The sequence below is a fragment of the Andrographis paniculata genome, unplaced genomic scaffold (genome assembly GCF_009805555.1).
Source record: "Andrographis paniculata isolate CXL003 unplaced genomic scaffold, ASM980555v1 Contig34END, whole genome shotgun sequence".
NCBI lineage: Eukaryota > Viridiplantae > Streptophyta > Magnoliopsida > Lamiales > Acanthaceae > Andrographis > Andrographis paniculata.
In genome coordinates this window covers 2,935,878-2,952,132 of record NW_026137567.1, presented here as the reverse complement: position 1 = coordinate 2,952,132, position 16,255 = coordinate 2,935,878, and the positions used below count along the sequence as shown (strand labels likewise).

At 29.4% G+C, this 16,255-nt stretch overlaps 2 protein-coding genes across 4 annotated transcripts; both read right to left on the bottom strand.

Annotated features, from left to right (window-relative positions):
* Positions 1-1,122: 1,122 nt before the first annotated feature.
* LOC127248905 (protein FMP32, mitochondrial-like) lies at positions 1,123-8,758 on the bottom strand. 2 transcript variants are annotated; one of them, XM_051271462.1, is made up of 8 exons: positions 8,407-8,758; positions 8,158-8,289; positions 7,986-8,033; positions 4,932-5,008; positions 4,787-4,843; positions 4,654-4,687; positions 3,749-3,876; positions 1,123-1,589 (listed from the first exon to the last, which is right to left on the bottom strand). In XM_051271462.1, exons 1-8 carry the CDS (start codon positions 8,530-8,532, stop codon positions 1,550-1,552), a joined length of 642 nt encoding a protein of 213 aa, XP_051127419.1. In that variant the 5' UTR covers positions 8,533-8,758; the 3' UTR covers positions 1,123-1,549. The 2 variants fall into 2 exon arrangements, with proteins under 2 accessions (XP_051127419.1, XP_051127420.1); XM_051271463.1 differs by lacking the exon at positions 1,123-1,589 and adding an exon at positions 3,151-3,196.
* A 5,200-nt stretch (positions 8,759-13,958) lies between these two features.
* LOC127248947 (F-box/FBD/LRR-repeat protein At1g13570-like) lies at positions 13,959-15,606 on the bottom strand. 2 transcript variants are annotated; one of them, XM_051271543.1, is made up of 4 exons: positions 15,361-15,606; positions 14,672-15,271; positions 14,424-14,579; positions 13,959-14,349 (listed from the first exon to the last, which is right to left on the bottom strand). In XM_051271543.1, the coding sequence occupies exons 2-4, from the start codon at positions 15,227-15,229 to the stop codon at positions 14,065-14,067; spliced, it is 999 nt and encodes a 332-aa protein (XP_051127500.1). In that variant the 5' UTR covers positions 15,230-15,271; positions 15,361-15,606; the 3' UTR covers positions 13,959-14,064. The 2 variants fall into 2 exon arrangements, with proteins under 2 accessions (XP_051127500.1, XP_051127501.1); XM_051271544.1 differs by having other exon boundaries at positions 15,422-15,606.
* Positions 15,607-16,255: the final 649 nt, after the last annotated feature.

Genomic DNA, 16,255 nt, shown 5'->3' with positions numbered 1-16,255 from the left:
ATTAGATTATAAAGTATGTTTTAAAAACTATCTCTCTGTTCATTCACAAATTATACATATTTTTATTTTCGATTGTTCAATTACAAAATAATAATTTCTTTTTTGAGTAGCTATGAACTTCATTTTTTTTTCTACAAATACTCTTATTTTACCATTAGATCGTTACTTTTATACCAAAAGCAAGAAGAAAATTATCTTTACTTATAATTAAAATAACATTATTTCTTAAACTTCACGTCAAAAGTAAATGTATAATTTTACGACGGGGAGTATAATCTACAGTTCTAGAACAATTCATTATAAAATTATAAAATTGGTGTTGATGTGATAGTTTAGACGTAAAATTAATTTAAATAAAAATAAATATTTTCTTTAATACTTTCAAAAAAAATTAATAAATAATAAAAATTAGAGAAAAACTCAAAAGGAATACACCTTAAAGTACTTATTTATAAAATATATTCTAAAAATTCTAAAATATATTTTAAAATACTATATATTCAGACATAAAATATTCTAAAACTTATTAAATTATAAAATATGTTTTAAAAATATATGCATAGTTTATGAGATATATATGATTGTGTTCCATTTTTTTATTATTATACATATCTAAATATATATATATATATATGATTTGATTACTTGCATGGTAATTTGATTTTATCCCTGGTTATTTGTTAATGCAAGTGGCTACCTATCCCTGTGTAAAGTTGTACAAGTTTGTTAATGGTATGCAAGATGAACGTTGTCGATGGTTGTCTTCCTTGGCCGGATCTTTAAGGATGGCATAATAAATATCATACAATAGGGTTAATAATTTTTATATAATACAATATATATATATATAATGCTAAAAAAAAGATTTTAAAAGATATTTTCACAAATAGAAAAAAAATAATTTTGGCGTAAGCAACATATTTTTTTTTTGTTTTTTTTGCCAAATAAGAATGAAAGAGAAAAATATAATAATAAGATATTTAAGAATGAATGACTCATTACCAATTTTCAATTCTAAAAAAATTGGTGAAGAAAGATGACCAAAACGATGTGTAAGAACAATCTTCGATTTTTAGTTCTAAAAAAAATGACAGATTCCAAGATTCCCATATGATCGATTTGAAATACTGATTGAGAATGATTAAAAAGGAAGATGTCCGAAATGGTGTTTAAAAAAGATGTCATATTTCTCCATTGTCCTCTTCATAGTAATTGTCTTAACATATCCATTCTCACTTCCATTTGGACTATTATGCTTCGCCTTTTTGTACTTCTTCAACAATTCCTCCACTTATCGGTGCACATCGAAACCTTTTCCATCATTTTCAATGAGAAATTGTCCCCACAAACTCAACTTCAAAGTTTTGAACAGCAGGTCAATTTCTTTCCGGAATAATATTAAGGACCTAATCCTTTTGTCTCCACGTCTCCGCCTTCTGCTTTGAACCAAAAGATGGCAGATTAGAAGAAACGAAGGCCGCCGCCACCGCGGGTAGGATCATCTCCGTTGTGCGCCCTGCCCCTACCCGGTGGTGTGACCGGAGGGGAGCTAGACGATCACGTTGTTAGGAGGCGGAGCTTCCCGCTTGCTGTTGTAATAATCAACGGTTTATACTCGGTCATTTCTTTTTATTTATTTCATTTTATTGGTAGAAATGAATTTCATTCAAAATTGATAAAATGAGTAATATATTATTGTCGAATAGCTTACTGAAAATTATCCCTTAAATGTATGTCGTCCTAAGAAAACATAATTATGGTTGTGTTTAAATATGTTAAGAGTAATATTTTAAATGAAAAAACAAATATATATTTATATATAAATTAATGAATAGTACAAAGTAAACTTAAAATTGTAAACTAACACTTATTTTAGTTTTAACTTTGAAGATAGCTAAATTTTATTTTATGTAATCACTGTTTTATAGATATTCGTATTAATGCTGCCATTTCGGACGACCTTATTGTGATGAATAGTTGTTAGTTTTTGTAGGTAGGAAATATAATATCCTTCTTCCGTCGAGCTAGAAAGTATACATATTTCTATTTTGAAACGTCCAATTACAAAGTAAACTATTCATTAAATACCTAACTTTTTTTTTCCACAAATACCCTTGCTTTACATAAGATCATTACTTTTACACCAAAAAGAAAGAGCAAAAATGTCATTTTATTACTTTTAACTATCCACTATAATTAAAATACCATTATTTTTTAAACACCGCGCTAAAAATAAATATTTACTTTGTGTCGAGGGAGTATAATATAAATAATATTTTTGAAACAAACTTGAATAAAAAACATAGAAGAATAATTGAAAAGAATGTTAATAATAACTGAAATATGACATGTTCCAAGATGACCAGGTGAGTGCGAGAAGAATATACAGGTTGTTAAATTCAACCAAAAATACAATTTTAGTTTGAATTTTTTAAATAGTAAAAATTTAAATTTAAATAATTGTTTAACGTATTTATAAACATGTGTTATGTAATATTTTGAATTGTAAATCAATTTTTAATATAATATAATACTATTACATAATATAAAAAATAAAAAATCATAAGAAAAAATCATTTTTAGTCTCATTCAATGTCATAATTATCAATTTTGGTCATATTCAAAAATTATTATCAACTTTGGTCCCACTCAAATAAAAATTTATCAATTTTAATCTCAAGATAGTTGACTGGGACCGAACACGGCCGTGTTGGCTTGAACACGGCCGTGTTAGATGACTCAGAAGGTGATTGGGCGTCTCAGGCAGCCAACACGGATGTGTTGGGCTCCGGATGTGTTGGGCTCAAAGATTACCCTGCACTTTTGAACACGGCCGTGTTCCTGCCGTGTTCTGAACACAACCGTGTTTCTGCACTTCTACGCCATGTTCACGACCATGTTTTCAGTATAATTTTAACAAAGAAGTAAAAATAATAATAAACATGACCTACAATATCATATACTGAAAACATAGTCTTGAACATAGCCTAAAATATAGCTGTTTTGAAAACATGGTCGTAAACATAGGCAGAAATATGGTTATATTCAGAATACGGGCAGGAACACCGGAACACGGCCGTATTCAGAAGTGCAAGGTAATCAACACGCCCGTGTTGGCTGCCTAGGACGCCCAATCACCTTCTGAGTCATCCAACACGGCCGTGTTCAAGTCCAGTTAACCATCTTGAAACTAAAACTGATAAATTTTCATTTAAGTGAGACAAAAAATGATAAAATTCTTTGAATTGGACCAAAATTGATAAATTTTTTTAAATGGAACCAAAATTGATAATTATGATATTGAATGAGACCAAAAATGATTTTTGCTCAAAAATCATTGTTTAATTTGATATTCTTTTTTTAAAAAAAAAAAAACCCTAAATAGTTAAAATCTTATAAAATTTTGGCAAAAGAACACACCTATTTATACTAGCAGCAATAGCACTAATAAATAAAACAAATCATCTTAGTTTTTTCTTGTTTTGAAAGATAAATGGAATAGAAGATTTTTTATATATTAATTATTCACATTTGAGTTACGCAATCAAAGCAGCTATTCACATCAAATCCGATCTCATAGTCTCATATTATTTGCCAACAATGCAATAAATATTATGGATTTGTTATTTTACCATTTTAAATCAAAATCAACACTTCTATCTTCCAATGCTGCTAAATTAGAATAAATACTCGCCAAAAAAAAAAAAAAAAGAAATCCTAAAACGGGATAGGGTGGTGTTAAACTTACATGAGAGTGCGTAACACTGCAAGACCTACAGCACAGACGGAAACCACAGTACCTACACAGTATTTGATGACATCGTATTTTGCTGCTTCTATTTGCGCATGAAGTGCGTGAATTTTAGCATGAATTTCCTGAAATAAATGATGGGTAATACATTCGATAAGATAACATAAACACCAATATTTGTCGAATACACAATCACTTCTAACACATGTGAAAAATATCCAGAGTTAGACATCAGTCCATAAAATTTACAAAGAAAATACAATTAAGACGAGTACTATGAAACATTTGATGTAATCTCACATGACATTTCCATCGACAACCTAATAAATCAAGCGAGTGAAATTACTATATATATTTAAATCACAAAACTCATACTCAATTTTCAATTTACCAGCATTAAAACAGAAATATAAATACTAGAAGGCATGCTTTTGCCGCTTTGCCCAAAAAGAGTAAATTATATAATATCCCTTGTGTTTTAGTAAAAATGCACAAAACACATCGTATTTTATTTACTTGAAATCCAAAATACCCATTTGTCCAAAGCTGATGTTTTCTATAGAAAAAAAAAAAAGATAAATATCTCAAACAATGCTTTTTTGAATAAAATAAAAAATAATAATAATTTAGCAACCATCCATTTAATAGTTTCTTTAAGGCAAACTATTACCTAAATTTTAAAAAAAAAACTATAAAATGAAGAAGGATTGATAGATTATTTTCTATTTTTTATTCAAATAAGGCTATTTAAGATATTTTATTGCTTTTATTTATATAAAACTTGTATAATTAGATGTGTGTTTACGAAGAGGGTGTCTTTGTGCATTTATACTAAAGTACAAGAGTGTAATGCAATTTACTCCAGAAAAAACATCAAAATGTTCAAGGATATGCACACATACTTGATTTTGGTTGTTAAGCTCATCACGCATTCTCCTGCGTAAGTAAGTAAACCAAAAAAATAAAATAAAACAAAATAAAACTCAGCTCTCCTCAATTGTAGTAAAAAAAACACAGAGTAATAGGATTACGCACCCCTTTTCAAGATTAAGATCTAAGCGTTGTCCGGCTGTAACTTTGTCAATTTCGTATCTGAAAAAAGACCCTCCTTTTGTGAATCAAAACAAGTGATCTCAAGTAAATGTGTTGAGATGGATAGTATTATTATCAATTCGCTGACCTTAACTCACTTCGCATCTTCTCTATATCATTCCTGAGCTTTTCTCCCTCATGTTGCAACAAAGCAAAATGGTGATCCTATAATTAATAACAATTGAACAGGCATTATGATCAGCTTTAGTAAGAATCATTGCATATATATTTATTGCTCACAATTGCTTTCAACATGTAAAAAAGTTAACAAACAAAATTTCAGAGTTCTGCAACCATTTCATCCCCTTCTAATATCGAACAAATATACCAATAGCAAGAGACAAATCAAACAAACAAAAAGGACAAAATGTGCCCACAATTCAAGTTCCTATAATTGATCCATGTTTATCATTCATCTTACTCAATTAAACAATACAATAGAAGTTTGGTAAAATCTTCAATAGTAAATTATTAAGTAGTTGATAAATGAAGACACCATCATTTCACAACTGTTTTTAATACATGCATAAGAGTGAGAAATTTTTCATGACTTGCAATCAGCATCTATTCCCTTGCCTTGTAATGGGAGTGCTTGCTCCTAATTTGTTTTTCCCTTTCTTCCCTTTCAACTCACCAATACGACATTTTCCAAATTCTCTAATAACCATAAACACTTTTTCTCAATAAATATCCTACTTAGTATCAGTTGAACTTCTAAATAGAAAATTTGTGCCATGTCTATGAATTGGTACCTTGAAAATGTAATCTCTTTGACATATAATTTCATGAGGTTGTACCATAAGGCTGATTCTTTATACTATCAGGATTATAACACTAACCCTAGAAAATTATTATAATCGACCTAGGTCTAATATGTAAGAATCTAACAGAAATTAATAGAATTAAATCTTATACTATTTTCCTTAAAAAGCATATCGTTTTTTGGAGGATTTATCTCCATTTTCCTGATTGTTAAAAATATAAATAATTTGATCAATATCGAAAAAGACAAGGGTACCAAAGTGATAGTCCTAATACAATGACTAGATTAAATCACCTGACACAACTGGTATCGAATTAACCAATACAAATGAAGCATAAAGTCACACAAACTAATTTTTGACTTGATGTTCAACTCATAATGGTGTTCAGCCAACTCCATTATGTTATAATCAACCAAGAAGAGCCGCCCAGTACTACTCTTTTTGAGAAGGATTATAGCCAAGTCAAGATGAAATCACCCCTAAAAGATCAGGAAGATAATGAAATTGAGGTTCGGTTCTTAATCTTTCAAGTTCAAACTACTTGGACAAAAATGCTGGTCTTGCTCACAATATTGTGTTGGCTGACAACACAAGGAGGGAATCAACGTTGATCTCCCAAAACTCTCACAGATTCATTTTGTAATGCCTCTAAGTTGGTTTTCTCAACAATTGAAGCTAAGTCTCCAATCTTACAGAAAGTTCTTCAAACAAAAACTGAAGCCTGTCTGCCATCTCTGCAATTGAACATGCTTATGTTTCTGATGGGAAAAACCCTTCAAAACAAAGACACAGAGCTGCTCCATCTTCCTTCTCAGATTCAGTGTTTATGGGAATTGACAGGCACGGCACAACCTTAGAAAATTCGGATCATGGCAACTCTTAGGTGCAGTTTCTTCCTCAAGGCTTCAATAACTTATCCACAGAAAAATTGTTTGGAAAATGTGGTAGCAGCCCCTCACCTCACAACAATTCAGTTGCAACAGATGAAACTAAAGAAAGAGACAACTCAGATTCCGAATATCTTCCTTCCTCCGGACAAAATTATGAACAAAGAAGATTCAGTTCCCTCTATATTCCTGTTTGGGTTCCAAACTCCTCTTCCGGAAGGGCTGCACAGAAGAGTCCACAAAGCTACCCACGACAGACTGATCTTAATATTCCAGTGAATCTGAAAGTCTCCAAATCACCAGACACTGAATTGAATTCCAACCAAAACATTCGATTTGGAAATGGTATTCTGAGTACTGCGAGAAAGGACAATTCTGCGTCCTTTTCTCAATCACAGGAATTCTTTTCAAAAGATAATGACATACAGAGTGAGCAATCTAATCTATTCTCTAATTGCAAAGATGATTCAGAAGAACGGTACGTAAAGGGTCATTCTAGGCGAGGAATAGACACAGATTTCCACTAACCAGGCCTTTGACTCGAAGCTCTTCCCAATTTAAAAACCCCAGGCTGGAAAGGGTTTTAAGCAGTGTTCAGATACTTCCTCCATATTTTTATGTCAAATCTTAATATTTTGTTCTGGAATTTTAGGGGCATTGGAAATGGGAAATCTTAAAAGCATGCACAGGATTAGCAAAAAAAGAAAAATAAAAATAAAAATCAGATTTTAATCCTCCCAGAGAAAGAAAAAATAAAGTTCAAGTTTTGATATTTAGGTGCATAGCCTAATGGATAAGCCTCTATACCCGAATATTAAAAACAATTATGATCAGATTACTCGCACAATCTGCGATCAAGGAAATGATTCCAAAACATCAAACACCTTGCTATCCATCCATCACAATGTTTTCTGAAAATTGCAGTATTACTTAAAGGCTAAAGCTAAACCACATGTAGGCCTCTATTCATTATAAGAACATCTCTAAAATAGTGACCTCGAAAGGAACTTTCCAGTATAGTTAGCTCTCCTCGAACTCCAAGCAAAACATTGGCCCTATTTACTTATGTTTTTAAGTTCATTTCGTACTATTCATCAATTCCCCCCTTTTATGTAAAATATATTATAAAAATCTATTCTATATTCAACACATCGCATTCAGCACTTAATTTCTCATTCAAAATTTTACTAGTTCCAAAACAACTCAAAACATCGAAACACAGCGTATATCTAAACACAGCCAATCATTATACTTACATAGGTACACATAAATTTAGCCTATGAGTAAAATCCATTCACTCCAAATATAGTTTAAACAGTTATTTTACCAAGAACCTACTTTAATGAAAAAAAAACAATTTTTCTACATAGTCAATGAAATACTCTTATAACTTCACAAGCAACAAAGAGCAAACATTAATATTACCAGTAGCATCAAACCAAACAAATAAGAAACTATTGAGTTCATAAATGAAGTCTATTAACAACATACCTGGGAACTTTTGAGCTCAGTTCTGAATTTGACTAGTGACATCTCATTCTACCAAATAAATAAAGAGTATCAGGATAAACCAATACAAAGAACACAATTACAAATCCTAATAAGTAATTCATCTCAACACATTATTCATAAAGAACTTATCCAAAAAAAAAAATTTGCTTACTTTTTGCATTTCACCTTTGGAAACAAAGTTATAAGAAGCATTTTCCCAACTGTTGTTAAGGACTTCTGTTATAGTTGCGGTGATCGCCTCAGCTTCTTTTGTGGGAATACCCTTTGATTCTAACCTCCTCACCTAATCAACCAATATCAATAAAAATCAACCAATATCAATAAAAATGATGAAGCAAAATTGCATCCAACATTCAAATTACAACACGAATTTAAGATTAAACGAAATATCAGTAATTACAAGGGCTAAAGTATCGACAAAGAAGACCCGTTTGCCGTTGGACTCCGATAGCTCGGAAAGTTGCCTGGATTCCAATCTAAAAGGAGGACACAATCCAGACGCCACCCTTCGACACGCCGCGGCCATGGGAGACTTTGACAAATGAATAACGAACGAATCGATTAGAAAATTTTGGGGAAAAAAACAATTTGACGAATTGGAATTTGGATTGTGCAAATGAATAATGTTAACCCAAATAATCGAATGAATCGAGTAGGAAATAATAAGAGGGCAAAGAAAGATTTGGGGGAAAGAACAACGACACCCAATTTGACGAATTGGAATTCGGATTGCGTGAATAATGGGTTTACCTGAATGACTGTAAACCAAGGACCTCAAATACTTACCTAAATAATACAAACCTAAAATTTTACTTGAAGTCCTACTTACCGCAAACGTATTTTATTTTAAATTTTTTAATTTTAATTAGATTAATTAATTATTTTAATATTAATTTATAATTATTTTTTTATTATATAATAATTATTTTTATTAATATATTCTTACTTATTTATTATTATAATTTTTTTAAATTCATGATTTATACTAAGACCATAATTTATAAGTAGGAAGTATTTATTTATTTTTTCCCTACAATTATCTAAACTTACATATAGGGTGTGTTTGTTTGGGGGTTTGGATTTTGAGTTGGGATTTGAATAGTAAAAATTTTGAATTTGAATAGTTGTATGATGTGATATAAATAGGTGTTGATATGAAATTTTGAATGTAAAATTGATTTTTAGTATAATATAAAAAATTGAAAAATAAACGTTTGATTTGATGTTTTTGGGAAAAAAAATTGGATGAATAATGTAATCCAATCCCCCAAACAAACACACCAATAATATATTTATATTCATTATTTTATTATTTTATTTTATTTTATTTTAATTTAATAATTATTATTTATTTTTATTTCATCATATTATTATTATCTATTTAATAATTTTTTTATAATAATTTTATTTTATTGTTCATTTTATTTTAATACTTAGCTCCGTCCCGTTGGAAGAATGGTGTTTGCTTTTTACACATAGATTTTTTAATATTAGTATTACATTGTATTGTGGTAAAAAAGACAAAAATACTCCTATTAATATGATGTAATATAAAAGTAATGACATTTGTGTAATATATTGTAAGTTGAAAGAATATTTATTATGTTAAGTAGGTAGTACAATTACTAAATTAGAAAATGGTAACCTTTATTTTGGGACGAACGAAAATAGAAAATGGTAACCTTTCAATGGGATGGAGGGAATATTAAAATATCATAATATTAATATTTTTTTGTTTGGTATTCAAACAATCCTATATAATTTTACCTAAGGTAGAAGTAATAATATTAATAATGTATATTTACCATATGTTTGATTATCAATAGTTTGTTTGCCCAATACAATTTTTGGGTCACACGATTTCATATAAATACTACAAAAAATATACAATATACATATATTCCTAGTTTTTCAAATTTCCTCATTATTGCTCCTTTATTTTATTTTAAATATTTCTCAATTTTTAAAATGAGATTAGTTATAATTTTATTTTTGAAACAAACAAATATATTTATATATATTTTATAATTATACTACTATATATTTTTAAATAATACTCCTTCCGTCTCACATATCATGTCCACGTTTGTTCATCCTTTGGAAAATCTCATTTTAAACTTTTTAATTTATTTTTTTTTAAATTTTAATAAACTAATTAGTTATCTTAATTTTAGTTTATAATTATTTATATTATAGGATAATTATTTTCACTAATACATTCTTAATTATCTACTAATTATATCATTCCTAAAATACCGTATCTACAATGTAGCAGACACGGTATATGGAACGAAAGGAGTAATTATGTATAAAAATATATTTAATTAAAAATCGAAGTATATTTTTCTTTTATTTCGACCAGATATGTCACTTTATTTTTAACACGATTATTAAAAAATATTTATTAAAAACATTTATTTTAAATTTAATTGATGAGATAATTATTGTAATATAATGAAATAATATGAAGTATAATGGACACTTGGTGGATACATTATTTAAAGTAATAATATTTAATTAATTAATAATAGTTAGTTAATATATTATTATATTATTTTTTATATAATTAATAATATTGATACTTTTAAATAAATTTAGTATTCTTTCCGTCCGTCTCTAATAGTCGCATTTATCTTTTGCATTATTATATTTAACATTAAAAAATATTCTTATATTTGTATAATTTTTTATACAAATTTCATTTCATAAGACACTACTTAAAGTATTTTTGTAGTTTTTTATTAATTTGTACCATGTTTTGATATAATAATTAATATTCAAATATCAACACGCAAAAAATAAATGAGATATTTAGAGCCGGACGGATGTAGTATATGTTATTAAAAAAAAATTAGAATATGTATTCAAATATTTTTAAAATTATATCGTAATAAAAAATATATACAATATAAATATCATTCTTGTAGAAAATATAATTTTTATAATACAAGTAGATAAAAAAATTTGTTTATTTATTTATAAAAGAGATATAATTTTAAATATATATAAAAATATTTATTTTTTAAAAAAATTGATAGAAATAAAGGGAATTTTGAATTGGTCATATGATATATGATGTTGTGTATTATATAGTTAATAAACTTGATTTATATTTATTAATTATATTTTGATTGATTAAATTTTACTAAAAATAAAAATATGTCAATTAAGATGGGATATGAAATATTAATTAATTTAACGAAATCATTATTGTAAGCAAATTGTTAGTGTAATTATTCTTCACAATTTAAAACTTTAAAAAATAAACAAATTATTTGCAACAAATAATTTGTATAATTATTTAAAAATAAAAATTAAAAACTTAGGGTAGAAAATATATTATGTTTTTAAATATATTAGTTTTAGAAATATTAGTATTATACTGGGATATAGTAGAAATAAAGTAGAAATGACTAAAATAACCTTATTAGTATATGTGATATAAAGGTAATGACATTTGTGTAATATATTGTAAGTTGTAAGGGTATTTATAATGTTAGGTAGACAGGACAGTACAGTTACTAAAAAAGATACTTTGTTATGGGACGGATTAAAATGAAAAAATAGATACTTTATTATGGGACGGAGGGAGTATATAGGACTAAAATGAAAAAATGGATACTTTATTATGGGACATAAGAAGTATATAGAATCCAGTCAATTTTAGGCGCACCCTCAAAGTTTATTAATACGCAATAAGTATACTTTTAAATATTAAAATTCAAATTGTTTTAAATCTTTTAAAAATTCCAAAACCAAGTTCAGCTCAAGTCATGTTTTTCTCTCTAATATCATTGCACATATCTTTATAATAAAGTATTTAAAAATTGTATGTCATATGATGCATAACCAAAACCAAAGTAATTGATGCGCTACAGAGAATGAAATTGGACAGAAATAAAAATAGATAATGAAGAGAATGAGAATTGATTTTTTTTTGTTTGTAAAACAAAGAATTCAGTTGAGAATTGTAAAAAAAATAAATACTATGCATAAAAAGAATATGACTATGTTGCTAGTTGAAAAATGAACTGATTAATAAAAATGATAAATTGGATAAAAAATATTATTGTACTATTATTTAGTTATATTTTTAGCTTGATATTTTATTTTAATAATAGCTTGATATGAAACATATCTCATTCTACTGTATTAAAACAAATGTATAGACGATGAGTAACCCATGATGCTCCACGGACACCTCGGGCGAATTGGACTTATCAACTTGAGCAGTACTTCACACATATCGTATAATTATATTGGCTAGCACATGGATTTTGTAGACGCAATTTCATTTCGGAAGTTTGGGATCGATACTCACGCAATTCCGTGAAAAAATCGGTTGTGCATTCAAGTTGGACCAACTATAGGAAAAGTTTTGGTACCTTCTATTGCATGACCACCTCAGTTATAAAAATTTATACTCATTGACCGGACATGAGTTTTGAGAAGAATTTGTAAAAATATAATTTTTTTATATAGTAACAAAAAGAAAATAATATTTTTTTAATAAAAAATAAATAAAAATATTTTGTATGATATAAAAAAGAAAAAGTAAACATGAATTTCAATGACATAGGAAGTACCATGTATATATATATATATATTATATCTTATCTCATCTTATTTTATATAATTATCATAATTATATGTAATTATTTTCAAGGTGTAACAACATGATACTGAATTTTTTAAGAATAATTCTATGTAATTTTTTTCAAGGTATAACAACATGATACTGAATTTTTTAAAATTCGACACCCTAGCTGAACCCCTTATATATATAAATATATATATTTTTCAGAGAATATAGTTTCATCCTCTCAATTCTCTTTCTATATTTATATAAATATATACTTCCTTTCGTTCATCTCTAAGGTCACATTTACCCATCTTTTGCGTTATTGAACTTAACATTAAAAATATCTTTATATTTGTATATATACTTTTTTAGCAAATTTTTCTTAATTTGTACTGTATTTTAATATAATAACTAATATTCGAAGATCAATAGACAAAAAGTAAATTAAATCTTTAGAGCCGGACGTAAGTAGTATAACATTTTAGTTTGTATTTTTTTTTTTTTTATGACGTAGAAACCTGCAGTCGCTACCCGAAAGTGCGAACTGGATAAGCCCCCCGCCAAACCTAATATCCTGCAAACCAGTTGTTTTCTTTTTTTTTATTACTTTACGGGAGTTGAGTCGATGGAGAATCTATTTGTGACGGGAGAGCAGGTTCATTCAATTTGGAGGATATTTTCTCACTTTTCTCACCTTGACACACCACACACACTTCCCCATTGAAACATTAATTATTCGACTCTCGTAAAAATTCACAGAGTACACACATTTGTTTTATTCTTATTTTACTACTCTTTTGGTTCATTTGAACAAGCATTGAAATACCAACTTCCTTTGGAAAAAAGTGGTTTGTTAAATCTACATACACTTTCAGATACTTCCACAAATCGGACCGTTAACTCTCCGCCTAAGGCCCAATACAAATAGAAGGTCCATTATATATTTATGTTTTCTATATAAAATGTTACGAGATAACTTAATGATGTGAAAGTAGGCTTGTAACCTTGGGATAGTACTCGAACTTCGCACGTGCCGCATCAAAGTTAATTACCCAACAAAAAACCGTTATATTGGCGTTTGTATGCCATAAATGGACGAATACGACAAAAGGAATTCTTTTATTCTACACCCGGAATGATATTGTTTTGACCATCAAGATCTTTGTGCAGCAACCCATCCCGCTTATCCTCATGTGGAGTAAACGAATTGCGACAAAGAAATTATTTATCTATAACTAAAAGTCATAAAATACGTGCAATAAATGTTGTTTTTAGCCATCATCATATAGTGTTGATTTAATCACCTATAAACTTGATTCACTTTATAAATGAGTATAAGAGCACAAAAAAAATTCTTCGATCGAACAATATTTGCATACCTAGCATTTCTCTACTATTTATTTCATTTCATTGCTTATGTTTTGCTTTAATAAGATCACAAGAAAACAAGTCTCTAAATTACAGTTGAATAGATAACTAGTACATGAAATTGGTGTGAACTATAATTTTTACCTTAGACGACGCGCATTTGGTGTTTTTAAACTCTCTTATTGGCGCGTCGAAATGTGACTTAGAAGTATATATATCGACTTTCTCAAGCACAGGCGCCGACCGCAAAAGAAGCTTCACCAACTCCACCTCGGCTGGAAAGTCCATCATTAAGTGGATCATCACATCTTCAAGGCACCCAAGACAATCTTTAAGATCGTCTTGCGCCTTCAGATATTCTGTGACGCCATTCTCACCAATGCTTGCGGCATTCTAAGAAAAAGAAAGAATGAAATAGTGTCAATGTAATGAAATGTAAAAATGAAATGTAAACGAGTAGCACTAACATAAAGTCTAAGACTCCGCAAATTTGGGGAGCTTTTGATCAAGCTTAAAAGAAGTTTGATATTTCCCAGGTCTACAAAGGACATAGTGCCAAGATCTAGATCAGTGAGATGATCGAGCTTGTTTGGGAGTTCTTTAATCCCACCTTGGCTGCGGATCTAAAATTAAAACACAAAAAGGAAAAACAATTAGAAATTTAATTCGATTTAAGGAAAAATAGACAAGTTAAGAAACCAGAATTAAAGCCCACCCTCAGATCCAAGTGCTTAATCTTTGGACATTTAGATAGCAACAAATGTAAGTCACCATCTTCGATATTGGCCTGGATAAGTTGTAGCGCAATAAGTTGGTTAAGTCCTCTCCACGAAGGAGGAATTTTGACGACACAGGAAATTCCAAGAAGCAAATGTCGGAGTTGATCAAAACCAGTGAGGGGAACAGGCACCATATTTAAATATTTAGGCGAAAACTCGAGGCTTTTAATACCATGGTTGGACAAGTAAGACAGCCAGCGACCGACCGAATAATAGCTTTGGATATGACAATTGTTTATTGCGAACCTTGTAATGGCCCCGTCATGATGCGACAAAACTTGATCGACCACAGCTTCCATATTGTGCCTATTCAAGAATCTTTCGAGATATCGATCGAAAACAAGGTCTGGAATTGTTGTCCATTTGTATCTCCACTGTGACGACAGTGTGCTCGTCCTCACAGCATCGCGCAAAGGCATGTAGGATAGAATTTTATTTAAGATATCGCGGGGAAGATCGCTAATCCTATCAACAGCATAATCCGTCTCCGTCATGATTTGTTTTTGTATACAATCCGTTCAGTTCAAGAAATGTTCCTGTACCGATCAAAACACTAAGTAACCTTACAATACAACCAATTCAGGAATCAAAGTTATAGATGGCATAAAGAAACGAAACAACGTACCGAAATCAAGTAAACTATTCCAAAAATCCGATTTCACATAAAAGTTGAGTAGAATCCATACCAAGCAATGAATTTCCCACAGAACGCGAATGGATTAGAGTAGATTGAAGCAAACTGCGTAGATACTTCACCAGATTTGCAAGAACAATTTTCGCCTGACAACGAACGAGAGATTTGCGGCGTCAGGGCTTTGCCGCTGTAACCTTGGTACGGTGCGGTGCGGTGCGGTGCGGTGGTACCCTACTTTGCTTTTAAAGGGGAGCATTTGGCAAAATCCATCTTTTATATTCAAGCCCCTGGATTTTACAGTTATGACATAATGCCACCCGAATAGTCACTCATATAATCTTGGGGTGGTTTGTTTGGAGGTTTGGATTTTGAGATGGGATTTGAATAGTAAAAATTTTGAATTTGAATAGTTGTACGATGTGATATAAATAGGTGTTGATGTGATGTTTTGAATGTAAAATTTGATTTTTAGTATAATATAAAAAATGAAAAATAGGTGTTTGATTTGATGTTTTTGGAGGAAAAAAATTAGATAAATAGTAAGATTTTGCACAAATCTTACAAACGAACACACCCTTGGTTTGTTTTCGCAAGACTTGTCTTTCGCGGCTGCATAATATAAAAATGAATATAAACAAAAAAAATTTGTTCACCCGAACGATTTTACAAATTTTTATTGAAACTATTCTCAATACATATATTCTATTCTACAATATTCTCCATCTTTTACATAAACATAATACTCTCTCCGTCACAGATATCGTGTCTGCTACACTGTAGACACGGTATTTTAGGAGGGATGTAATTAGTATATAATTAAGAATGTATTAGTGAAAATAATTATTCTATAAATAATTATAAATTAAGATTAAGATAACTAATTAGT

Bases quoted from the DNA above. Each gene is read 5' to 3' on its own strand.
- LOC127248905 (XM_051271462.1), bottom strand. From the start codon at position 8,532: ATGGCCGCGGCGTGTCGAAGGGTGGCGTCTGGATTGTGTCCTCCTTTT. The intron at 4,844-4,931 runs GTCAGCGAATTG...GTCTTTTTTCAG, and splicing joins AAGATGCGAAGTGAGTTAAG to ATACGAAATTGACAAAGTTA. The intron at 4,688-4,786 runs GTGCGTAATCCT...TTACTTACGCAG, and splicing joins GATCTTAATCTTGAAAAGGG to GAGAATGCGTGATGAGCTTA.
- LOC127248947 (XM_051271543.1), bottom strand. From the start codon at position 15,229: ATGACGGAGACGGATTATGCTGTTGATAGGATTAGCGATCTTCCCCGC. The intron at 14,580-14,671 runs GTGGGCTTTAAT...TTTTAATTTTAG, and splicing joins TTAAGCACTTGGATCTGAGG to ATCCGCAGCCAAGGTGGGAT. The intron at 14,350-14,423 runs GTTAGTGCTACT...TCTTTTTCTTAG, and splicing joins TGCGGAGTCTTAGACTTTAT to AATGCCGCAAGCATTGGTGA.